Consider the following 27019-nt stretch of genomic DNA (forward strand, 5'->3'; position numbering starts at 1 on the left):
CTACCTTTTCAAATATATCGATTTCAGTTATAACACAGAATACAAAGTGTATGCTGCTCACTTTATAGAATTTATGATTACAAATATTTTCACTGTAAAAGTGATAAACAAAAGAAATAGTATTTTTCAATTCACCTCATACAAGTACTGGAGTGCAATCTCTATCATGAAAGTGCAGATTACAAATGTAGGTATTTTTGTTACATAACTGCACTCAAAAACAAACCAATGTAAAACTTTCGAGCCCACAAGTCCGCTCAGTCCTACATCTTGTTCAGCCAGTCGCTCAGATAAACAAGTTTGTTTACATTTGCAGAAGATAATCCTGCCTGCTTCTGAATTACAATGCACCTGAAAGCGAGAACAGGCGTTCACATGGCACTGTTGTAGCTAGAGTCACAAGATATTTACATGCTAAATATGCTAAAGATTCATATGCCTCTTCATACTTCGTCCATTGTTCCAGAGGACATATTTTTTTAACAAGCAACGTAAGTATGGAAGTAACACATTCATTAAATTTGTGACTGAACTCCTTGTGGGGGGGGGGGGAAATTATCTGTCCCCGGCTGTTTTACCCGCATTCTGCCATGTATTTCATGTTATAGCAGTCTCGGATGATGACCCAGCACATGTTGTTTGTTTTAAGAACACTTTCACTGCAAATTTGACAAAATTCAAAGAAGATACCAATGTGAAATTTGTAAGATAGCTACTGCACTGGCCCAAGGTTTAAGAATCTGAAGTGCCTTCCAAAATCCGAGAGGGACGAGGTGTGAAGCATGCTTTCAGAAATCTTAAAAGAGCAAGACTCTAATGCGGAAACTACAGAACCCAAACCGCTGAAAAAGAAAAATCAAGCTTCTGCTGGTGGCATCTGACTCAGATGATGAAAATGAACCTGCGTTGGTCCGCACTGCTTTGGATCATTACCAAGCAGAACCTGTCATCAGCATAGAAGCATGTCCTCTGGAATGGTGGTTGAAGCATGAAGGGACGTATGAATCTTTAGCGCATCTGGCATGCAAATATCTTGCAACACTGGCTACAACAGTGCCATGCAAACACCTGTTCTCACTTTCAGGTGAAGTAATCAAGAAGCAGGCAGCATTATCTTCTGCAAATGTAAAGAAACTTGTTTATCTGAGCGATTGGCTGACCACGAAGTAGGACTGAGTGGACTTGCAGGCTCTAAAGTTTTATATTGTTTTATTTTTGAATGCAGGGTTTTTTGTACATAATTCTACATTTGTAAGTTCAGCTTTCATGAAAAAGAGATTGCCCTACAGTACTTGTTTGAGGTGAATTGAAAAATATTATTTCTTTTGTTTTTTACAGTGCAAATATTTGTAATAAAAATATAAAGTGAGCACTGTACACTTTGTATTCTGTGTTGTCATTGAAATCAATATATTTGAAAAGGTAGAAAATATCCAAAATATTTAAATAAATGGTATCTATTATTGTTTAATTGCACGATTAATTTTTTTTAATCGCTTGACAACCCTAATTCTGACTCCCAAACCTCCTCAGTGGAAGACCCTGCTTATGGGCCCAACAGAGCCCACAATAGGGTGCTGAAGGCTGCAAGGCCCATCCCTCACTCAGCCCATTACTGTTGGCAGGAGGAAGGGGGTAGAACCTGTGCAGAGGAGTTTAAACTGGAAACCCGGGGTGGCCTGCAACTGGACAGAGTAGCTATGGAAGAGACAGACAAAATACATTTCTTCAAGTAATATCACTACCTGTAAAGACTGAAAATACTTTATTTGACGTGAACATGAACATAGGGACCTTTTACATGTGGAAATAATACGAGTGATAAAAGTGCAAAGCAAAATCATTTATGGAAAACATGCTGAAAACCTCTACACAGTCCAGCAAATGAGCAAAGGCCACATGATAAAAGGCCACATACCAGAATGCTTAGTATTCTAAAAAACAATTGTTATGATGAAATTAGGTATCTGCATTTGTTTTACATCCGGTTATGTGTTTTAAATTTTGCCCATTTTACAGATGATCACTTCAGTGAGCGTTACCATCGACGTCTGAATAGGACCCACCACAAACTAAGATTCAATCAAAATTCATTTCCGAGTTACATATTTGTTTACTGCTAAGGTCCCTGAAAATCCTAGAGAGAATAATGACTGGATTTCATGGACTGGTCAAATTGAGAAGAAATTTCACAGTTTGATAGATGTACTTCGCATGAGAACTCACCCTGGTGAAATCCTGGCCCAGCACCACAGGGTTACACATATTAAGAAAGGGGGGGAAGATTCTGTCTTTTAAAAACTTTTCTTAAATAGTTTACCGTTTTAAATATTAGTAAAGGAAAAGTAAATCAGCAGCCCATGGGAACTCTTAAGTGTCTGATATGATACATGCTGTTCTGTTTGTTCAAGGTTTCCTTCCCCTTTTCCTTTTAAGGCACATTTGTAGAAATCTCTAATGCTAACAGCCAGAACGTTACTACTTACATTAATTCCATTCTTTGAGATTTAAAATATGAAAGCTTTCTATAGAAATTTTCCTGATCTTCATATATTAGTAAGGCAAAACAATCAAATGCAATATATTGTGTCTTTGCAAAGGTTGGGCAGCTAGAGGATTAAACAAATCTCTGAAGATTCAGATGTTTCAGTTGACAGGAGAAGGGGGCAGATGGGGGTTGTGTGTGTGTGGGGGGGGAGAGACGCACAAAGATTCTGGGATTTTCCGAAGAGCCTCAGCTGAGTTTGGTTCCCATACTACCCTGGCATTCAGTGGGAGCTGGGGGCCACACTCAGACTCCTCTGAAAATCCCAGGCCACGTTTGGCTACTAATCAATGCTGCTGCATGTGTGTGGGTTTTGCAGAGAGAAAATTAACCCAGATTCCGGAAGGGATCTAAGCTACATGCTACTGCATCTCTGCCAAGACATCAGTAACTTTGTAATGCAATTCCTAGCATGAGTACAATTACACCCAAGAGCAGGTGTTTGCAGGCTGGCTCTTAGGTGAGGATCTTGCAATGGCAGATCAGGTCTTAGTTCCAAACAATGCTGCCAAGAAGTGGTTCTCCCTTGAACTGATCAGAAGCCAGAGCTGTCCTGGTTAACTAAAGGTGTGATTGTATACAGATTTGGTGCACCTTGGTGTGTGGACACTCTCACATAGGTTTGGCTTGTGTTGGTAGGTGTACAGGTGTAAACTAAACCAACAGAGCCAGTTCCAAACAGGTAAGAGAGTGTCCACACTGGCTTCACTTTAACTTGTGTTGGTAGACAAGCCCTTACAAATCAGACTGAAGGGCAGGCGCCCCCCCAGGCACCCCATGGGGTTACTGGGGCTTCCGTCCATGACTTCAGCCATAGCCAGTGGCCAAAAAGCACATTTAAATAAAACAGCCCTCCCCCCCATCTTTAGATCAGCCCCTTCCTTCCTTGTGTAAAACAAATGGGACTTAAGCTCCACTTCTACTCTCCAGGTAAACACACCTAGATGCAGGAGTAACCCCGCAGGCCTGATCCAGAGCTCCTACTAACCCTCGCACTGACTCCTGAGAGTTTTGGATCAGGCCCAATTAGCATAAGTCATTTTAGATTGAGCTGGCGGAAAGGTGGCAAAAAGTTCACAAACACTGCTGAGATGTCCATGCTTTGAGGTGAAATTCTGACCTGCTCTAAATGCCATAATGCTGAAGGGGTTTTCATCATGTCATAAAGCGGAAAGGCAAGGTATATAGGATGGCACTGTTGCCCATCTGCAGTTTAAAAATGCCGTGAACAAGAAAGTGTACACTCCTCAGTGGCTGCGGAAGTTACAAACGAGTAGGGACCTGGAACACTTTCTCACATCTAAGACACACTTTTAGCGTAGGCTTCAGATCAGCAAAGTAAGCCTGATCTTTACTGTCCTGTCAGTATTAAAGCATTAAAGAACGCAAGAGATTTCATGGACAAATACGTAGCGCAAACTTAATCCATGGCTCACACATCATGAAGCACCATAAGAACCTGTCATTGTGATAACAGACTATTTTTAAGCCTCATTTAACAATTATGCTACATCCTAGTTTAATCAAGGTATTAACATACGTCTCTTTTAAAAACCAAATTTCTCTCACTGCATCTTAAAATATCACAAAACAAAAGGAACAGTGAATTCAAGTTTTATGTACAACAGTAAGAAAAATGCATTTTGTTTTTGTGAAATTTATATGATATTTAAATGGTGCGAAAAGCTCTTACGAAAGTAAACAAATGTCAGTAAATTTTAATTAAAAAGACTATAGTTTCAGCCCATAATTACAACCAATTTACCTTTATTAAAAATAGAATGCATCTGGCACTGCTCTATCGAGCAAGAGACATCTTTCCGTGCAGGTCACCTGGAGACAGCACTTCTTGCACCAATCATCATATTTACACCATCCTGGGCAGCTCCCACCAAGCCTAAATGTCCTGTCTATACAGTGCTCGCTGGAGGGCTGGGGCCTTATTAAAATCTCCTCTGAAATAATAAAAGCTGTTGCTGTTACAGATTTTGTAAGATCAATTTTTCCAAAACTTGCTCTGCATAAAATTAAAGAAAAAAGTGTTTGTTTTGGTTGACATGAGACAAGACTAAACGATACTGGCCTCCACTAACAAAAAGTCGACGACGAAGTATAAACGTGTACAATTTTAGCAGCATTTTCCAGTCCTTCATAAAGTAACAACAGCGAAGAATTTAACGTGGTGTTCTCGTCTACCTAATTTAACATATGGAAGAAATAATACGGGTAGTAATTGCTGATTCATCATTTGTTTGTGAACAATAACATTTGAATAAAATATTTGTGTGGGGAGCACTGCAGCGAATACATAATATCCAGCGTTTTCTGGCAATGTAAATATTTACAAATCTTATTTACAGTTTCCAAACTTACAAAAATACCGTAGAGCTAGAAAGTTGTGTAAAGCCAAGTTTGGGATTAAGAAGTCTCACTTGTCCAGCAGACCGCGAAAAACTTTGCATAGCTGAATGCGGCCTTCTTGTTCATTCTGACTGTAGTAAAAAACAGTACATATAAAAATCCTATGGATCAGATATCCCTGGTAGCTTCTAAGTCTTCACGTCTGCCTCTTCAACACTATTTCTTTGGTGAGCCAACATCCACTGTGATTTTTGTATACAGTGGGTATTTATCCGTTTTCACTACCTTGTATGACAGCGTATTTAAGCCATCAGAATTCATGGTCTCCCTTGTGTGAGCAATTCTGTCAAACCTGTGAAAATAAAAGGATGCAATATTGTAATATTAATGTTGTAATGACTTTGAATTGCAAGCAGTACATTGCACCCACCCGCATCACAGCTCAATGGCCACAAGAAAGGATTAAAACAGGGGTGACCAAACTTTATGGCTTGCGAGCCACATGCAGCTCTTTTAGAATTAAAGTGCAGCTCACAGCGTCCCCTATGCTCCCCCACCCCATTCTCCACCTACCAGACTGCGGGAGGGAAAGCTTGGGGCTTCTGCCCTGCTGTGGTGGGGCTAGAGGCTTCTGCCCAGTGGGGAGAGGGGTCTCAGGGCTTCAGCCCCGCTGGGCACGCCTGCCATGGCTCAGGGCTTCAGCAGGAGCAGGGCTGAAACCCTGAGCCCTGGCAGGACCTTTCTGTAGGACTGAAGCCCCAGACCCTCTCCTTCCCACAGGGGTGAAGCCCCGAGCTGGCAGGTGCATCCCGGCACTCGAATTTCTGAAGATGGTCATATGCGGCTTGGAGGGTCAGTAAGTTTGGCCACCCCTGGATTGAAATAATCAAAGTGTTCAAAGTTAATCCTGCATCTGGATAGCCCAGCAAGTTCCATCAGGTTAGGTACAATAACTGTGTGAACACTCGGCCCACTGAGTAAAGTAACTTATGTGATCAGACCTCTACATAGCAAGGGGAAAGCGGGATAATCCGGAACTATCAGTCTTGAGAGCATGTCTAACGTGTCAAGAAGGTGAAGTGAGATGGACACACCTCTGAGGGTTGGGTTCATTTTTATGGTCTCTTGAATGGCGAATCATTCGGCACTTCCCAATTACAGCATCTGGGCGAGATATTCTCATACCTTTAAAAACCAGCCTGTGAAAGTAAACAAATCAAGAGGCTGCTATTATTCCTAATAACTACCTGAGTACCCAGTTAAAGCCACTTCTACCTAAAGCTTTCTTTTTCTGGCCCAAAAATGCAGATTCAGGGCAACCAAAACATTTCACAAATTTGTGCCAATTGTTTCAGTCAGAGAAAAAGAAAAACAGTTCTGGAAATGTCAAAATGAATGTCATAAATGGTCACTGGGTGAGAGAGAGAGAGACCCTAAAGTCCCACAGTGTCCTTGAGCCCAGGCTCCAGCCCAAGGCCAGAATCTACCCAGCAGTGAAAGAGCCCCGCAGCCTGAGCCCCACGAGCCTGAGTCGGCTGACACGGGCCAGCCACGGGTGTCTAGTTGCTGTGTAGATGTGCCCTCTGAGTACCTTTCCCAGATCTGAAGAGGAGCGCTGTGTGACTCGAAGGCTTGTCTCCCCCCAACAGAAACTGATCCAATAAAAGATATTCCCTCCCTCTCCTTGTTTGAAATTAAACACTTTGTGTGACCCAGTACAAGGTCTTCTGACTGATTCACTTAAAATTCCAAAAAATGTTGGTTTTGGGTTGACCCAAAACAATTTTTCCCCCCAGTTTTTTGGAACTGGCAGTGAACTGAAAAACTCCATCGTCCGCACAGCTCTGCTGATCCAATGGTAAAGCTTCCTGAGCCAAAGCAACGGCCCAGGTCACTTCCAACTCTGCCATTTGCAATCCCGCTGATCAGGCAACGCCGTGAGAAAGCGGAAAGGTTTGAACCAAGCTGCAGTACTGCCTGCTAGATTCGCGCAGAAGACGAATTTGCAGTAGGGGGTTAATGATACCGTCTCTCTCCTTGCAGAAGAAAGTTAAATTGTGGTGTGTGTATGTGTGTGTGTGTGGGTCCTTAAATGCCATTTAGCAGGGTCGGCAGCCACACTATTCTTTAGTTTGGGCCACCCACTGACAACTGCCTTCTTAGCTGTCAAAACTACTCCCCGTCCAGATGGCCCAACAGCATCTCTGCAGAACTGCCCCAGGCGGTCAGTACTCGAACTCTGCTCTTACCCTCTGGCCTCCTATTCTGAACTCCTACACCCGGCTAACGCCTACGGGTTCAATCCTGTAGGGTGCCAAGTGCTGTCAGCTCCCACAGACTCCAGAGGAAGTTGGGGATGCTCAGCACCCCATAGGATCCACCCGTCTCCATTTCTTCCCACCTTAACTGGCTCTCCATTACCTTCCCACAGCAGTCTCTCACTTGTCTGTTCCACCCGTACTATTCCGTACACACACACACCTCCAGGATGCTCCTGATTTGCCAAAACCCAATTACCAGCTGAACAGAACGCCATTGCGTTATCTGAATCCCATCTTCGGTCCCCAGCGGGGAACAATGCACATCCGGAGAACGGAGCAGAGACCCTGGCTGTGGGGGAGGCCATGCTGCTGAAGAATGATTCTTGCGGCCACTCAGCCCCGCTCTCATGGGAAGGAGTGAGCGGGGCCGTGACTGCAGAGGGGCTCCCTGCTGCTCATGCCCTTTCCATTATCCAAACTCCCAATAACCTGAATAAAATTGGAGTCCCCCGTGCTGCTCGAATAATCGGGAGTGTGCTGTGATTGTTTGAAACTACCAGAACTAGTGCTCCAGCCTTTAACTCTGCATCTTATGAAATCGGAGCGTGGGACTAAAGCTGGGTCTGTTTCTGCCCATCCTTGGGGGCTGGGGGAAGTTTTGTGGTTAGACACTATGAGCAATACGTAGATATAGTTTTACACCTTCTGGTGGAAGATATTCTGTGCTCCTACCAAAATGGTGGGAAAGTGCTTTCAAGCTGTAAAGTGTTCTGGCAACCTAAGTATTACCAGTGTAGCCTAAATGCAGCTCACCTTTACTCGGATACCATTGAATGTGACAGACAGGGCTCAAATGAATTTATTTATGCTCAGATAAATTGGTTAGTCTCTAAGTGCCACAAGTCCTCCTTTTCTTTTTGTGAATACAGACTAACACGGCTGTTACTCTGAAACCAGACAGGGCTCTTGCCACTCAGGAAATGTGACCCTAGAGCAAGCTTTTCTAACACTGGTCAGCTGGCCCTTTCCTGTGTTCTCTTTGCTGTTCCTACATAGAGTCAAAAGCTACAGAAAATTTTAACTCTCAGGGTAGTTCAGCTCTGGAACAGGCTTCAGAGGGAGGTGGTGGAATCCCCAGCACTGGAAGTGTTTAAGAACAGGCTGGACAAACACCTCTCAGGGTTGGTCCTGCCTCAGTGCAGGGACTGGATTTGGTGACCTCCTGAGGTCCCTTCCGGCCCAATGTTTCCATGATTCTATGATTTCAGATTTTATACCACTGCCTCCCTCTCCCTTTTCTAATGCTCTCTAGCTCTTCTGTAACGGGTTCCAGCAACAGATGTCGGAGCATTTTACAAAGGGAATATAATTTTCCTTTAAGCAGGTGACATCATGCAAAGTTGGTTTTGCTTTTTTTAAACAGGTAAACCCTAACATTTACAGATGTCTCAGCCAACACGTGTGTGAAGTTGTTTCATAAACTCAGGGGAAGTATAAAAGCCTATTACAAGGCCAAGGGGTAGAGAAACATTTCAGATTAAACAGAGATTAGCAAAACCTTTCATGTATGAACTGAAAAATCAAAACACTGGAGATTTCCAAACCCTACTGGTCTGCTCTCAGCGTGGAAAAAAATTGTAAAAAATAAGCACAAGCTGCACTGTGCAAATAGCTCCCTGGGCTGGTTTCCAGGGTATTTTATGCTCATTCCTGGAATTTTTAGGGTTCTATTTTACACTTTACTATTTTGCAGCTGCTTACATTTTGCTGACAGACACCGTTCCCTGTGAACTGGAACTGCAAGATTCCACACTGGGCCGGGTTTCAGATCGACTGTGTTCCTATCATGCAGGTGAGGTTCCTCACTTCTCCCACATGCAGAGAACTTGCCATGGCATGCTGAACAGACCCCCCAAGCCAGTGCCCTGCAGCTCTTCTCCCCACCCCACCTTGAGCTGTAGAGAGTTTCCTGACCGAGTGACTTGGGGGTTGGATTGAGGTGCCTCTCTGCAGGAAGCCTGGCCTTCCCAGCTCCCCTGTCCCCAGCGCTGCGTAGGAATCACCGAACATAGCAAGTGAGGAGAAAACAGATTCTGGAAGACAGAAGGAATCTTGCTGCTGCTGAACCCATGGCCCTGGCCTCTCTCAGGCCTCACACCGAGATCAGCACCACCAGCAAACTGCTCAGAGAGCTCACAGCACCCCTCTGCCACTGGGTGCTGGCTGCTCCTCCCTGCCCCAGCTTGCTTTGGCTGGGAGCCAGCACAAACAGCGAGCAGGGCGCCCCGTGCTCCAGGGCCTCCCTTGGCTGCAAACCCACACAGCACCAGGTTGGAGCTCTGCATTTGTATCAGCCTGCACCGTGACAGTTCCTCTGGATGAGGAGGGGAAATGAACACGGGCACTGTCAGCGCGGCTATCTGGGTGTGTGCATGAAGGGCAGCTCCGGCTCCCAGCTCAGCTTCTCCGACTTGCTGAGAAATCAGAACCCTGCGGCAGAGGGGAGACTCCATCACCACCTCCGCTTCCCTACGAGGCTGTGCTGCAGGGGCAGAGATGGCGAAGAGCCCTGATGGCTGTGGTGGGCAGCAAACACAGCCCTAGCCAGCAAGGAGCTCCGTGCAGCCCCTCAACCCACCCCAACCATAGGACACGGGAGCTGGAATGGACGGATGCTCCCAGCTAGCGTCTCCCCAGGAGGATTCCTGAAGAGCTCTTCCGCTGGAAGTGCTATTTACAGCAGACACACCCCTCACTCCTCTCTGGCCACTCCAATGCACCTCTGGCGAGGCCCTGCCCACAGAGTGAGAGAAGAGGGAAAGCTCTAGCACGCCGGGCTGCAGACACAGCTTTAAGCATTGCTCGAGGGGGTCATAAGTCCCACACAGACAGGGAGAACAGCGCTGAGGGCCAAGGCTAGCAGAGGCTTCTAGCTGCACAGCAACAGTGGCAGGAAATCTGGCCAAGCACGTTCCAGCTTGGGTCTTACCTGTTATAAATGTCGTCATCTTCGCCACCCCAGCCCCAGTAATTATTAGGAAATCCATTGATTTTTATGAATTGCTCCTTGCTTAAAGCAGACACACCTCCGAAATACTGATTGTAGGGTAAACTGCAAGGGGGAAAAGAGCTTTGTTAGTGCACCAGGCTTGTTACTGAGAAGCCAGGGCCAGACGGTGCCATCAGACACAGCCCTGAGCAAAGGGGTGCATACATGGCACCGCTCGACCTACACCCACAGACACTGTGACTCCCAGCTTCTGCTTGGTCTCCCAGGGTAGGGCTAGTGATGATGCTGGCCTGGATCAGCAGTAAGTTACTACCCCGTGCCTAGCCCTCACTCGACCACCCTGGCCAGTGAGTCAGGCTGTGGGGGTCACGGCCCCATCCCCCCTGCTCCAGGGAGCAGTCAGTGGCTGAGTAGCCTGGCTCACTCCTATGGATCTGGAGAAAAGGTGCAAGAGCCCATGAAGGGTATATTGGCAGTGTTTGTACAGCGTAGCCCAGTCAAAAGCAATGTCCTCTAGGGCCCAGGGGCAGGGCTCCAAATGGGCTTGTTATAACCAAGTTTAGAACAAGCTTCCAAGGGCAGTATTTAAAAACGAGCCTTTGCCTGTTTCCTAACAAGGTCTGCTAAAAGGCACATTCTCCCTGCAGGGTGAATAAGCAGACGGCTGGGGTGATGGTGGCTAGGAAGAGGCATATCCCTGGAATGACTAGCAGGGCTGGACTGGGGAGGGGAGGGGATGGGGGCTGTCACTGGAATGACTAGCAGGACTGGACTGGGGAGGGGAGGGGATGGGGGCTGTCACTGGAATGACTAGCAGGACTGGACTGGGGAGGGGAGGGGATGGGGGCTGTCACTGGAATGACTAGCAGGGCTGGGTGTGTGTGTGTTCATGCATTAGGTGGAGCACAGACAAATTTAGCGTTTCTTTTTTGGTGCCGTCTTCCCTGATCTCACCCACCATAACCACAACGCCTCAGCCCATACGTTAACGCCTGAAAATTCTACCATGCAGCCATTTCTAGGTGCAAATATCCACAGGGCTTCCCTGCCACACAGGTCATGATGAATAAGCTGATATGGCCAAGATGATCAGATCCTTGTCCCCAAGAGCAGGCACGGTGACTGTTGGCCTGCGACGAACACACTCTCCTCACAGCAGAGTGTTACTGAGATTTTCCAATATCCCAGGGGTAGCCATTCTGGAAAACCTCCTGGCCCAGAAATCCTGACAAACTTTGCTACCACAATGCTAAATACAGAGGGCCAAATTCACCCGGGACTTAGGCAGGAGCAATCCCACTGCCTTAAATGGAGGCAGAATGGTGTTTACTGGTTGCTTTAATTGATACGGGATAAGATCAGCAGCTACCGGATGAGTACAAAAACATCTGAAAAAGATCACCTTCTATTTTTTCTACTCCTGTGACTGATATTTGAAAACTTTTAAGAACAGTTACCTAATCTCTCCTGCAGACAAACCTTTTGTTCCACCTACATTGTGACAAACTGCAGCCAGGAGTGATTTTTCCAGGCCTTCAATATGAGGTTTATGCTGGAGATGGTGCCACTCTGCCATAGGCATGGAAGGCTAAAATACAGATGAGTAACAAACGGTCCATTGAAAAGAGCTCTCACCGAAATCCAAACTTATCCATCGATACAGAAAGGTGCCGTGGCTGGCTGTAACACTTGTAGATGTTCCTGTCGTCCATTGGAATTAGGTCTACATCACTAAATACAAAGCAATCATAGTCATATTCTTTCAAAGCTTCTTCAAAGCCTACGTTCAGAAGTTTAGCACGATTAAAGGTTTCTTCTCCATCCTAATTTAAAACAAATAAAAACAATTAAGCACCTTAAGGCGGTTAGTATACACTGTCCATTTCTTACCTGTTACCAAAGCGTCACACTGGACCTCCACTGCCACCAACAGAGTCAAAGTCCCCCTGAGCCCTCACAGCGTGGTTGATGGAATATGACTAGTGCTACAACCCATCTATGGAGCTGGACACTGATGCCCCAAAACTTCTTTGCCCAAATACTGTATTTTCTGGGCAGCTGAATCTAAGTGTAGCAGTTCACAGACATGAGGGAAAGCTGAAATGGTAGACAACAGAATAACCAGAGTTGGACAACACTCCATTCGTCCTACCAGTTACTGATACATGAGCTCCTAGAAGCACAGGTCATCCCCACTTCACTCTCTACACCATCCCATTGCATAGGTGAACCCCATCAACCTTGTGTGGGTATTAGAGGGAAGGTGATCTATGAAATCTCCCTAGCTCTACACCGGACACTGCCTTCATGTACAGAATGTCACCCAGCAGAGGTATCTTGTGGTATCTCAAATTAAACAAGTGACCTTCCTTTCTGAGGTTCAGCTTGTGCTAAAAACCCTCCTCAGGGGAGAAGTTTGGGCAGAATCTCAGAAAAACTCCCCTTGGTTTGAGTGGGAGAAGGTGTCTTGGGAAAAGACTAGTGGTTCTAGAAGCACATGAAAGAACAACCTACCTAGATAGCTACTAGGGTGTGAAACCTCTCCCCAGGCCTTGGAGGTGCTTCTGCCCTCTGGTGAAGACTGGGTGACCAAAGGGGGTGAGAGGAAGGATGGCTTTGTGGTGAAGACACTGGGTTCTCTCCTGGCTCTGCCCTATGGGACCCTGGGCACATCCCCAAAGCCAACTCAGCCAAGCACTTATTCACGTGCTACCTCTGAGCACACACATGGGCTTGATGAGAGTGAGCCATGCGCGTAAAGCGAAGTGCTCTGCTGGAGAGGGGTCAGCACATTCGTAAGTGCTGTGTGACGTGGGGCTGACAGGCCGTGTCTACACAAGGAGCGTGCTGCCAGCCTAGGAATACCGGTATGCTGTGCTGGCCAAGTGCCCCTAGCGTGGAGACAGCTATACTGGCAAAGCTACTTTTGTACTGGTTATGGCAAAAGCCAAACAAGCTACGCTGGTTTGCCGGTATAACTGTGTCTGCACATGGGGCTTCTGCTGGCCAGGGATCACTCCCCTTCACATCCCTGACCAATGGATGTGTGCTGGCAGGAGTCAGTAGCGTAGAGCTGGCCTTAGCAAGCACACCCTATCGAGGGGACCAGCAAAGTATCTCCTGACAGTGCCGCTCAGGGGCACCGTCAGGAGAATACCACCTGCGCTTGGCACCATGGCAATTCGCACCTGGCAAAAGCCTGTACAATACAGCAGACAGCTCCTTCAGCTGGGGTCTAAACCTGGACACCAGCTGGGGTGGGAGCCTCTGGTGCTGCCCCACACGTTACCTCCATCCATCTCAGAGTCTGGGGAGACGACTGCTTGGCTACACACACAAGCATCACTTCCACAAGAACAAAAGTGACTCAGAAACTGGGACTTGGTTCCTAAGTCACTTAGACACTTTTGAAACTATTATGCACTATTCTTACATATCCCCTGTTTGAGGCTAAGGTTTGTTGTTCCTCATAAAGGGCCTGATCCTGCACCACTGGCTTGGAGCCCAAAACCTGTAAGGGGAACAGGCAAAAGGAGCAATGGGCGGCAGAAGTGACCCACCCCTGAAGACGACTGAAAGTTTTGCCATTCTGGAAAGAGCCTTGGACCCTTAGAATACTATCAGTCAAGGAGGTCCAGACAGTGGCCACACCCCAACCCCTTCTCTCCTGGGTTCCAGTGAATTCCCCCGTGCACTTGGCTATTACCGCAAAGCTAAAGGCATCTGCAGCTTTGCTGAAAGTCATTTACCTCCATCTACAGGGCAGCAAGCATCAACCACAGAGCAGCACGTCTGGAACGCAGGTTGAGCCTGTGCTGAGGAACAAGGAACGGAAGCTTAAAGGTTCCCAGTTTACTCTCCGATTGGCCCCTCTGCTTGGCTAATAAATAATCTGTCCGGTAAATCATTAATCCAAACGGGATAATGGATCTGGCTCTTAGGAACCATGTTTCATTCACTAAATCCTGCAGCTACTTTAGTCGTGCAAAACTGAAGGACAGTTACACAGGTACAGGCCTGGGTTTTTCACAAGCATTGGCCTCTCTGAGCTCCCCCTAAAGTCAACGGTGAGCACTGGCCTGTGTGACTGCCGTGGGAGCCGTTACCATCGACTTTGCTGAGGAGCCAACTCAAGCTAAGTCAACGGGAGGCTTCCTGAACCTGAAATACCAGCTGCCGGTTTCACTGATTTCACAAAATTCGTTTCTAAGCCAGGTTAGTTAAATGCAATTTTCTCACGAAGACAAGGCCTAACAGGGAGACCCCAACCATGCAAAAGTGGTTCTGCCGATCCTTGAGCAACAGAAAGTGAACTGAGCGTGCAGGGTGGGATGGGGTAGGGGAAGGGTAGAGAAGTGCATTAAGCAGCAGTGAGGTACTTCTGTAATCTAATTTAGAGATTAAAAACAAATCAGATACAAATAGGAAATGGAATCCAAATAAATGGAAGGGCTGAGCTCTAGCCACAGACGCAGACATCTTTTTAAAGAGGGACTGCCTGGCCAGGTGAGTCAGACACCAGTTCAGAGGGCTGTGTGTTTGCCAGGAGGCTGTCACTCCAGTGCTGTGCAAGGAGTTGCTTAGGATTGCTGCAGGATAAAATGCCTAAAAACCACTCCCATCTCGGGGGCCAGCTTATCATTGCTCAAGCTGTTTCTGATGGTTATGTCATAGATGGAGAACTCCATTTTTCCTACACTTTCTTCACTGTTCCAGTAATGAACTAGGTGAAGAAGGCCTCTCACTCAGATTTATGCTCCCTAAGCCTTTATTTTTAGGAGCAACTTCAACCACTAACCTCCAACTTCCTGCAATTCTTACATGGCAGTCCAGTTCGAGGCCTTTTGAGTTAGATTTAGGACCCTTATCAACTCAGGGTGTTTTTAAGTCACTCTCCAGAGTAAGGGTTTAGGAAACAAGCTGTTGATTGAACTGAAAACAGAGATTGCTGCCTGGCTGGGACACAGAAGTTCTCAACCGGGTCAGACCACCCTCACCACTGCAAGCTTGAACTGCCATCTGCTCAGCTGGACAAGCACATCCATGCCCAGGACACAGACAACAAGCATTTAATCCATTTGGTGTTTTCCCTCTATGCTTTATGCCTAGACCCTCTTGATGTCGATTCAGACGGGTCTGTGGACCCTAGAGGCAGTGGCGGTTTCTCTGATGAGACTGTTATTACAGCCAGACTCCTCTGACTCAGACACAGCCCTTGGCTTTGCTGCAGCTTGGAGGACTGCAGGGGTCCTTGCAGCAGCACGCGCAGGCTGTGATCCACAGAGCCCTAGAAGGCTAAAATGCACTTGTACATGGTCCATGGAGAGTTCTCTAGGCACATGGTGCTGGGTTCTCGTTTCCAGTGGCTAAAATCTACCCAGCCCTTTCCTGGTGGGATGGGTCCCTCCCATAGGCAACTGCTGTACTTGCCACAAGGACGTTGTATGACTGCGAATGGAAGGGGGGCTGTGTGAGCATCAATGGGAGGGGAAGCTGTTCCCAAGACACGATCCCTGCTATGGAAAAGCTTCTGAACCCCTGCCCCAGCAAGGACACAGCCAGGGCGATACAGCTGTGATCAGAACAGGAAGGAGTACACAGAGATTTTTTGTTTATTTGTTGTTAAAAAGGGCTGTGCGTTTCTTAACTGGTGACAATTTAGAAGCACCGTCAGGGCTGGAGTAACTGAGATTTAAATTTCCCAGTATCCCATGAGCTGCTGAAGGGTTTAGCCTCAAACTAATCCCAACGCTTTCAAAAGGAAAAATACAGAAGTAGGAAATTCACTGAGTTTTGTACTCTCTCTCCTGATTTATTTTTGGTGATGGTGGTGGGACGAGGCTTGGTAAAAGCAGAATAATAATAAAAAAAACAGGGCCAGATTCTAATACCCTTTCTCTGGTTTAGTATCCCCTTGCTCTAGGAGTGCTCTTGTTGGCTTCAATGGTACCATTCAGTGTAACAAAGGCTACCAAAGCTGGGCCCTGAATCTGTACTAAATGAATAAATAATATCCTCTTCCTCCTGGCAAAAGAAACCTCCCCCCCAGGGGAATGCTACTGTGCCCTGGGCTCAGCCAGGTGCTGCTGTGTAGCTAGCTTCCACGCACGGTGTGTTTGCAACGTGTCTGTGTGGGGCTCCGTTAGCCCCACTGAGATCTCGCTTCCAGCCGTAGCACGGTCCATTACTTCTGACGTTTCAGCAGGTGGCAAACAGATGGCACTCTTGCTAACGTTACCATTTTTGCTTATTTATTTGCCTGTCCTCTGGGTATGCAAACCCCTTCAGGTCCGAAGGACGACAGGCAGTGAACACCCGTGCAGAATGTGTCACCATGCAAACCTCAAGGGGATTGTCTTTCCCCTTTTCCCTGCATGAGTGAACGGACCATCCCAGCGGGTCTCAGCGGCACACAAGGCAGATTCACAGCCAGGCAGGTGGTAACCCTTCCTATACAGGGCAGAAAGCTGGCAGCCTTATGCAAATAAAGACTTCCCCTTCTTCATCACCCTAGGACTTAGAACTTGCCCAGCCAAATTGAATAAGAAGTGCTGTCCGTGTTAATGGCCTGTCAATTAACACGAGAGAGGCAAATCTGTACCAAGAGAATCCCTCAGACGGTAGAGTGGTCATTCACATGGTGGGGACTGAGGCCACAAACAGAAGAGTTAGAGAAGAAATCCCTTTTGCTTCTGTGACTCAGCTACCCCCAGACAAACCGCTTGACACTTGATCTAGCTGTGGCTTATACAGACTGCACTGAAGGATCTGTAGCCATTTGTCTCACCCGTGGAGGCTGGAATGCTAATCCTGTGGGGCCTGCCAAATAGCTAACTTCCACAGCACCACACATGCCTCCTGTGCAGGCACTAGGATGGAGACACCATGCCAGAAGAGAACCTGGCGCTTTTACTGGGAAGGAAATATGGCCCAACTGGACCATGTGCATTAGTCTATCACAACCGTTGAGGCTCTACCTTCTACATGGAGACCACTAACAAAGGAGCAGCAGTAAGCTCTCGCTGAGGAAGGGGCAAGTGTAGATAGACCCTAAGGGCCCTGTAGATGTCCAGAGAACACCTTCGCTTCTTTGTCACTTCAGGAAGAAGAGCACCCTGTAATTAACGTGGGCAACTCTGCCATCCCTGTCACAGCAGAGGGAAGGAAAGGAGCCCCCAGAAAACTCCTCTTCCCTGCTCGGCGGCAGGTTGGAAGCCTATCTAGCTCGGAGAGGAGAGCGTAGTCAGACTAGACTCAGCCTGGTAGCGTTCCAAGGGAGCAGCTCTGCTGGAGAAACTGGAGTGACCTGCTCTGAACGTCTTAGAGGCAAGCTGTGATCTGAAGCTCCTGGAGGGGCCCAAGGGCAGGGAGGCCAGCCTCTGTCCCACAGGCTCCGAAGGCTGTTGCCAACTGCCAGCCTGGCGGGAGCCTTGGGAGGAAAGCAACAGGAGGCTTCATTTTGTTTAGAAAAACCTCTTCTAAGCCAGGAGATGCCGACTGCCCGTGACACCGGCCAGCAGCGGCACTGAAAGTATGCAGAGCCATCAGACCCTGGGAAGGAACCAGCAACCCCCTGTGGGAAGCGAACTGAGGCATAATTCTGATGTCTGATGTCTTCTGATGTCTACTGAAAGTAGGAAGCATATATACATCCAGGTTCAAGTTTCTGCACAGAACCCCCTTCTGGGGTACGTCTACACTAGACACTACGCCCAGGTTCTGACTCAGGTTTGAGCCCAAGCCCCGACTTCCGTCCACACACCAATCAGTCTGACTCGGGTCAGCAAGCACTCAAGACCCAAGTCCTAGAACCCTGCTGGGGAGGGGCAGGGGTGTCAGTGCCCGAGGACTGCTGTGATTTGGGTCCAAGCCCTGTGCTTTTGCAGCTTGGACACAGCTCAAGCTGCAGACCTGAGTCAGAAGGGCTGCACAACTGAGAGACCTGGGTCTAGCAACTGTAAATGCAGCTTTGCAATGCAGTGCGGTGGCTCAAGTGCAGGCTTGGAAACACAAGAGCTGTGCAGTGTAGACGTGCTCTAGAGCTCCGAGATGGCAGCGCCTGTGGGAGAGGGTAAGGCTCTGGGCACCGGGCTTACTGCAGGGGTGAGAGACCCCCTCAGTGTTGCGGGGGGCTTGCCTGTGTTAAACATTAACGTTGGGGGGTTTAGAGAAGTCTTGGGGATTTGGACATCCAATCCCACTGGCCATCTGTGGCGTTTGGACGCCTAGCCCCTTTGGCACCTCTGGAAATCCAGCCTACCATCTCTGCTGACTCCCCAGGAGCACCCGGCAGGATTCCACAGACCCCCCCCACGCAGCAGCTTACTCCTCACACGAAGGGACCAGTGGAAGCCTCCAAACACATCTGAAACCCACCTCCTTTGGGTTTGGAGGCAAGTTTCAGAGGGGGAAGGCTAACATACACTACGCCTACTGCTCTCTTCTCATCGCTCCAAGCCTGAGGTGTCAGCCTGGGGAGTGCAGGATACTCTCGTCCCTGAACACCGAAGCAGCATGATCGCCACGTTACCAAGGGTGCTTCTTCACCAGCCGCACAGGGAGAGACATTCTGGACCGGACTGTGACAGGCCTGCTTGCGTGTAAGCGTCTGTGGGATCAAGGCGTTAATGCTCAGGTAGCCTAACTCCCAAAGAGACATAAGAACGGCCACACTGGGTCAGACCAATAGCCCATCCAGCCCAGTCTCCTGTCTACCAACAGTGGCTGGTGCCAGGTGCCCCAGAGGGAATGAACAGACAGGGAATCATTAAGTGATCCATCCCGTTGCCTATTCCCAGCTTCTGGCAGTCAGAGGCTAGGGACACCCACAGCATGGAGTTGTGTCCCTGCCAATCCTGGCTAATAGCCATTGATGGACCTATCCTCCATGAACTGATCTAGTTCTTTTCTGAACTCTCTTATAGTCTTGGCTTTCATAACATCCTCTGGCAACGAGTTCCGGAGGTTGACTGTGCGTTGTGTGAAGAAATACTTCCTTCTGTTTGTTTTAAATCTGCTGCTAATTAATTTCATTGGGTGACCCCTAGTTCTTGTGTTAAGTGAAGGGGTAAATAACATTTTCTATTCACTTTCTCCACACCAGTCATGATTTTACAGACTTCTGTCATATCCCCCACTTAGCTGTCTGTTTTCTAAACTGAACGGTCCCAGTCTATTTAATCTCTCCTCATACGGAAGCTGTTCCATATCCTTAATCATTTCTGTTGATTCCCATTCCTGAACCTTTTCCAGTTCCAGTATACCTTTGTTGAGATGGGGCGACCACATCTGCATGCAGTATTCAAGGTGTGGGCGTACCATGGATCTATATAGAGGGAATATGATATTTTCTGTCTTATTATCTATCCCTTTCTTAATGATTCCCATCATTCTGTTCACTTTGTTGACTACCGCTGCACACTGAGCTGATGTTTTCAGAGAACTATCCACAGTGATTCCCAGACACTTCTTTGGAAGCCCCAGTCTAAATCTACATGTATTTGATTATTTCTCTAGGAGTACTGCAGCATCCAGCGTGTTTCTAGTCCACACCATATGTTACTCACTAGGAATATCATCTCCTCAGCCCTTGGTGCCATGCAGCCAGCAGCAGCCACAACATTGCTGCAGTGAGTAAAATAGATTCCTTAACAGAAAAACACCAGGAACAGAGCGTGGCACAGAAATGTCCATTATTTGACTAGCAGCTGAGCGCACCATCGGCAGGATGCAGGGAACGGAGTGCCGTGGACACGTACAGGCCACACAGTTGTCAGCTGCTTTCCAGATCGAAGGTCAGAAGATAAACTCAGTTAAACTGGAATAACCAACTGCCGTGGGTGCCTTGCACAACTGCCGTGGGTGCCTTGCACAACTGCCTTCCAGCACACATTCAAAGGAGAGAAATTGCTGTTGCTCCCAACAACAGGTGAGGGCTGTTCTGAGCAGCCTCCTCACAGGAGAGTCTCTTCATTATTTTTCTTCTCGGTACCCATAGGAGAGAACAGAAAGCTCCTTTTCACAACAGCATCTGCCTCTGCTGTACACTAACCCACAAGCAGAGTGACCCAGCAAACTGGCAAACAGGAGCTAGGCAGCATTTCTATTGATTCTTTCTAAAATAGCCCAGCAGCTCCATCCTGCCCTATGAGATAACATGTAAAAACACAACACCCACACACGAGCAGAGTCAGATATCACACAATGTACCACACATGCAGTCACAGGACATAGCCAGAGCCAGTGGGAAATTGCTGGAAAAACAACTTAAATTTGCAGGGAATTTTCTAATCCTCCCCAATCCCTCTACCCACTTTAGGGTGAATGTGTTAGCTCAGTAAAGCAGCAACAAGGGGTAACGGTGGCTGTAGTTACACTCAGCAGCCAAGTCAAGTGAGGGCTCTAGGAGGCGAAGGCTGGTTCAGTGGCTGAGATGCTAACCTGGGACTCAGGAGACCCAGCTTCAATCCCCTGCTCTGCCACACACTCCTGGTGTGACCACAGGGAAGTTCCTCATCTATAGCAATGGGGATAACAGTACTGCCCTTCCTCCCGGAGGGGGGATAAACTGAGTATACTGACTGGGAGGAGCCAAGTAGTGAGGCAGGAGAATTACATATGGAACAAGTATGCAGAGTTCCCATCCTGGAGAGAGTGACTGAGGTGACACCCAAACTGGTCACTTGAGTTTTACCTGCAAAGAATTTGCCCCAGTGTTTTTAAAGACTGCCTAATCCCAGGAATGTGGGCACCAAAGGAGGAAAGTGCTTTCAGGGGGTTACATGAAATGGATGGTCATCTCACTCACAGGCCTACTGGTGCATTCTACAACTTCTGGAGTGCCTACCCCATAATGCCCCGGGGCTTTCTAAACATGAGGTATGGCATTGTGGGATGTAGTTTGGAGAACCAGATAAGCTGGTGGGGTAATGACACATGTGGCTTCCATTGTTGATTGGGCTAGGTCAGGTAGACCTGACCTGAAGACCTCACCCCAGGTGTTGCAACACACTATGACCAGTGCTTGTAGATTACATGGCATGACTGTTGTGTGTAGATGCAAAACATCAGACGGACCTTGCAAGCTCCAAGGTCTCCTAATCAATTGTTCATTGTAAGATCTTTTTTATCTCCCACAGGCAAGGCACAGCTGCACGTTTATTTATCCATTTTAATAGATGTTGGCATGTGGATGGCCCAAATTAAGTTCACACTTCACTGAGGTGAACAGGCCAAAGGTCAGGGTCACAAGTGTGTTGACGGTATATGTTCCACTGAAGACAGGTAATTGCCTCATTAACTGGGATTGGCAAAAATGTATCCATTTACATTGGGAGCAGTTTAAAAAAAGACGAGATTTAAAAAAAACAATAGACCATAAAACTGCTGCTCTGCATTTTCCATCCCCGCTCCAGTTTTCCACTGGCTCTGGTTATACCCCAGACACTTTACAAATACCGTTTTTCTGACTTCAGTCCAACATTAATCTGGTGCATTTCAGACAGCCAAGAATTGAATGGTGAAGATGCAATGGATTCATGCCTGAATTGCATTGCACTGAAAGGAAGAAGTTTGACATTACCAGTGCAGCAGCAGTAAGGGTCAGCGCTCCTCTCTCTTTCTATGAGATGCAGAGTACAGAAGAGCACGTAGCTGGAGTGCAAGAAGCAGATCACACAGTAATTTTCCTTGCTTCAGTGACTGCTTTGCTATAGACACGATTAACAAGTAAAGATAAAATTTCCTCACTAGAAGGAAAAAAAAAAGAAGAAAAAAAAAAAGGAAGGATGGATGCAAAGGGAAGGACAGACAAGAAAGAGAGAAAAGCAATTGTCAAGACAGCAGAGAAATAAGAACGTTTTTTCCTCCTCTACTTCTGTCAAAGCACCCACATTTCTGTAACCGCCCCCGACACCGCTTTCCCCTCGCCCCCCCGTGGCGTAGCGCCACGGACAGTTCTCTGTGTTTGGGCATAATGGTTCAGAGACGTGCAGATCGTGTTGAGACTTGTTCACGTTTAGACTTCAGCACAGGAGAAGGCAAACATTTTAGCTGCAAATTAGGTCACGTCAGTTACTACCGCTAATCACTGCCCTGCTGTAAAGGAGAGACTTGCAGAGCACGAACTGCACCTCTCTCGGGTTTGTATACTCAGTATATTGGCACGATGTCTGTTTAACTCTTCGCGAAGGGGGCATATTTTAAAAGACTGACTAGCTAATTTATGTGCAGGTTAATTTTAGAGCATATGTGAAATGCCCTATGGTATAGTTCAGTCCCCATGACCGGGCAGTGCTCGCCTTCGTTGCCAGGGACACTAACCATTGGAGATTAGCTCCAGTGGTGCTATCATCACTGTGATGTGGATATCTGCTCACTAGCAACTAGCCCAAGACCACAAGTCATTTTTTAAAGGCCTCTGAAAAGCTATCATGTGATATAAGATAATTACAATGAGCAGTAACCACTGCTATGTGCGTAGGACTGAAATCCCATATTTTAAACAAGATACTGAACACGCTAATACAAAAAAATAAATTAACATATGAAGCTTAGAGCAACCCGTGACCATTTATTAGAAACGACCACACACCACTAACTTATGACTTTCCAAGTTATGCAAATGCACCCAACTTGTGAAACTAACAGGTTGGATGAAAGGAGCATTCTGGCTGATGAAAGTACATAATGCAGAGGCAACCAGCTTCATCCCCACCCCAACACGTGTGTTTTCAATGCGGATTTAACCAGAACACTAGTATCACTATATGGGCAAACAAAATATATGCATGTACGCAGTGCATCCTTAGTGCAATAAAATACCAACTTCACGAGCTAGGGATGGCTGGGTATTTACGCCACCATTTGTGAGAGGCGTGTGGTCTTGCACGGCTCAGTCTGGAGAGCTGCACTCTAAACTGCCATTTATGCTATACTGCAAAGGGGATCTGCGGAGCAACTTTAGGGATAACATTTAGTATAGTTAGTTGAGCATGTTATTACCGGTTGTAGAAAAGCTGACTCAGTCACCAGTATGGTCTGATTTTCAAGCATGTTACATATATATACAAAAATGATTTGAGGGGAATTAATGACAGTTCACTATTTTAGCTTGGATCATAATCTGTTATTTGCAGTTGCATAGCAGCTGTAAATAGAACGCTCTGCCATCACAGAAACATGAACAAAATCATAGCAAGCCCAGCAGGTAAGTATTAACACTCCTTAGGTCAGTATCTATCCTTATTTCAAATGCACAGCAATCCATTTCTTGAGGCATGGAGAAAAGTTCAAACCTTTCTGCTGCACCTGCACACACCAACTGATGTTGACTTTAGATATCATCCATTGTTTCTTGCAGTGTTGTTGTAGCCAGGTTGGTCCCAGAGTATTAGAGAGACAAGGTGAGTGAGGTAAAGCTGATCCAGCAAAAGATGAAAGCTTATGCTCCAATACGTCTGTTAGTCTATATGGTACCCCAGGACTCTTCGCCGCTTTACAGATCCAAACTAACACAGCGACGCCCTCTGATGCTTCACCCACCTTGTCTCTCTCTTGACTCTAGAAACAGTTATGCTCCAGGGAGTGTGCTGCCTTTCAGCATCGCACAGGGCTGGGATCAAAAACTAGACAGAGACGCCGTGTTAATATCTATGTGCCAGATCTCAGACACACTTCACTGGCACCCTTCGGCGCGAGAGAGGTGCCCTTTCATCACAACTAATGCATTTTTCTCAACTTCTTTAAGCTTCTCAATGTGTGCACGATAGCCAATCTATTTTGGAATCATGGCATATGCTCAAGCCAGTCGTGTTGTTTGGAGAGGGACATAGGCAGGGCTAAAAGGCAAATATATTGGAAGTAACACCAGTAATTTTTTTCTATTCCATTTACTTGAAATGGACAATTATTTGTCTACATCTATAAGAGATCTATGTTCTAGCCACACGCAGGACAGTTAGTTCACTGTTCCTATTACTGTTACTGGAGGTTATCTGGGTATCTGGCTTGCATCATACAGGCAGTCAGACTAGGGATCTAATGATCCCTTCTGGCCTTGGAATCTAAGACTGAAAGTCCTGCACAAGCTGGCGATAAGTGTGTCCTGGTGGAAATAAGATGAGGCTGTATTACTGAAAGTTCTCCTCAAAGAGTCTACTTAAGCAGAAGTTACTCACAAGGCATTTGCCTAACTTGAGAAGTGGATCTCAGTTCACCATGGAGAAGAATTTTACTAAAGCTATAAAAGTAACTAGCACAAGTGTTTGGATTTGTTCGCAGATTATGCAGTGAAGGTTCCTGACTCTTCACTCTTTCATTTTGCGCATTAATCTTCTCAACCAGCAAGCTGGTTACTGGGTATAAGCCAACTGCACCTTTGCACGGGAGTACTGTAGCCATTATTCTGCAAACGTATGCATGTCCCAAGTCCTTACCTGATTGATGACATACACGCCATAGTCAAGCTGTTGCCTTTGAAGGATTGGGTGGAGATAATACAGCCAGTACTTCAGATGCTCATCACGGTTCCTGAATGGTATGATAATTGCTACTTTCTGAAGTGCTTTACAGTCTTTTGGAACATACCGGCCTCCTTCTCTCACTTCAGGGTTTATCTTCTCAACTTCCTCAAGATTCATAGGCTGGGAAAATTCCACACGCAGTGCACCACCTGGAAAGGACCAGGACAGACAGTGAGTTTGCAGATTCCAAAAGGCCCACACAATTCCCTGTAAAGGTTTGAAGAAACACAGTTCTTTTATAACCAAGGATGGGGACATGGTTGGGTTTGGATCTGAATAAAATCCTATGGACATGAAAAACTGCCCCCTTAACCAAGCACATCAAAACCAGCTGCACAATACAGGAGCAGTGTGAGACCCAGCCCCACTTAGGGAAGACTCACACTTCAATGTGCTTTGGATCAGGCCTCAAATTTGTATCTAATATTTACTGGGTCTGAAAGTCCTCAGACCTACCATAGGTCACTGGCTCCTGCACGGAGTAACAACCCAGCATGCACTCTGCAACACTCCACTTAATCGCTACCCCAGTGCGGGTCTTACATGATTTAAAAATAATCTCCTTACTCCAAGGACTAACCATATGCAAAACTAACAAAACCCCCTTTTAGCTTAGAATGCCCACAGAGCAACTGAAAGTACACCCACCTTTAAAGTTCCTGTTCTAGAAACATTAAACAAAGCCATATTTGCATTCAGGCTGGCAACTCCAGCGCATGGTTTCAGTGGAATAGGTTTGGAAAGTGCCATGGTAGTCTGCCCTGAAGCAGGGCTTTCAGACCGAGAGGCTCATAGGCAAACATGGCTATCGTATTAGCATTACTTCAAATAAGGCCACACATGGCTCAGAATGGCAGCTGAACCCCACTATGGCGCAAGCTGAACCCCACTATGGCGCAAGCTGAACCCCATGGGAACAAGCCAGTCACAGAGGGCATGACGCCCACGGCAGGGGTTGGTCAAGGGCTTTGAATGAAAGTGAGTGTGTGCGGGGGGGGGAAGAGAGAGAGACACATGACTGAGACTGGGTAATCGCTAATGAAGAAAAGTATCCCGACAACAAAAGCCAGGCTGCAGGCTCTGCCAGTCACCCCTTGCCAGGGTGTTGTGCCCTCCTCAGCACAGAGGCCCATCCTGGGACTGAGGCTGGGGCTGACCCCTCAGTGCTGTAGTGGGTGCCCTGGGGAAAACTCCGTCAGCTCAACTGCTGCAGACCCTGGCCTGTCCTTTTCTGCACTGTGACGTTACCATAGTCCAGCAGGATTTTGAACCATTGGGTTTGCCAGAATGCTGCTCACCAAGACATTGCAGCCAGCGCAGAAAAGGACCCATCATGTTCAGTGTTATGCCAGTTACACCCTACCGTGCGGCCAAGTCTGGGCTACACCTGAGCCCAGACAAGGCCTCAGACACGCAACACAGCAATAGTGTCATCAAAACGATGGGGTGGGGGCACCAGCCAAGTCTGCAGCCGCATACTGGAGAAGCATGGATTATTTTTCATCAGGCGGTTTCTCAGTAGCAGCTCTCTGCTCTGAGACAGTCCTGCCCAGTCAAAAACAGATGCAGGGGAAATCCGGGAACCTCTCAAAAGCGTGAGAGCAGCCCAGGGCGTGGGAGCCCCTGGGAACAGAGGCCAAAGTCTCTTGGGGGCTGCCCTGGAACCCTCAGAGCGGTGTTCTTTGACAGGAGCACCTGGCAGTCCTAAACTAAGGCGCAGAGCACTGTGCTCTGAGTGTCAGTGGGGTGTTTGAGTTAAAGGAAGAATTCGGAAAATGTCAGCTCTTCCGTCGGACAGTGTAAACACACCGCGGAATGGGGCTCAGCTTTAGCTAAACACTACTGGCATGTCCTTCAATTTAATCATTTAAAGGCCATCTGCACTTCATCCAAAGCACATAGGTTTTTTTGGAGAGATGTTAGTTTCAATTCACATTTGGATGAGCATAATACCAGACCTATGTACACACACACCCACCCCTTTTTCATCCCAAGATTTAATTTAATAAGTGAGAGCTCCATGCCCACGCTCACCAGCACGTGCTGCCACAGGGGAAAGCCCTCAGCGTGTGCACAGCTGGGGAAATTACTACAGACCAAAGCTCATCCTCACAAAGCATCTTCATTAGATGTATAGAGCATGACTGGTAAGGAGGAAGGGCGTGGTTTTAAGAGATAAATACAGATAAGTAGCTGTTAGAGAGAGTTTTGTCTATCTTTACATTAATGCACCATTCATGTATAGTGATATCATCACAATATGACTTTACTTCTGGCCTGTGACCTTTTTCTTGCTTATTGAACTAGAAGGAGTTACTTC

The 27019-nt window shown here is 47.1% G+C and overlaps 1 protein-coding gene across 1 annotated transcript in view; it reads right to left on the bottom strand.

The window, feature by feature from the left end:
- Positions 1 to 1742: 1742 nt before the first annotated feature.
- The window catches only part of B4GALT1 (beta-1,4-galactosyltransferase 1), a 56246-nt gene continuing 30969 nt past the window's right edge, over positions 1743 to 27019 (bottom strand). The window contains exons 2-6 of the mRNA XM_077817960.1: positions 24613 to 24848; positions 11813 to 12000; positions 10157 to 10279; positions 6001 to 6105; positions 1743 to 5258 (exon numbers count right to left, since the gene is read on the bottom strand). Of these exons, the coding sequence (XP_077674086.1) occupies positions 5123 to 5258; positions 6001 to 6105; positions 10157 to 10279; positions 11813 to 12000; positions 24613 to 24848 (788 nt within the window). The 3' untranslated portion in view covers positions 1743 to 5122. The remainder of the gene's footprint in view (positions 5259 to 6000; positions 6106 to 10156; positions 10280 to 11812; positions 12001 to 24612; positions 24849 to 27019) is intronic.

Source organism: Eretmochelys imbricata, chromosome 5 (assembly GCF_965152235.1).
Source record: "Eretmochelys imbricata isolate rEreImb1 chromosome 5, rEreImb1.hap1, whole genome shotgun sequence".
In the NCBI taxonomy this organism is placed as follows: Eukaryota; Metazoa; Chordata; order Testudines; family Cheloniidae; genus Eretmochelys; species Eretmochelys imbricata.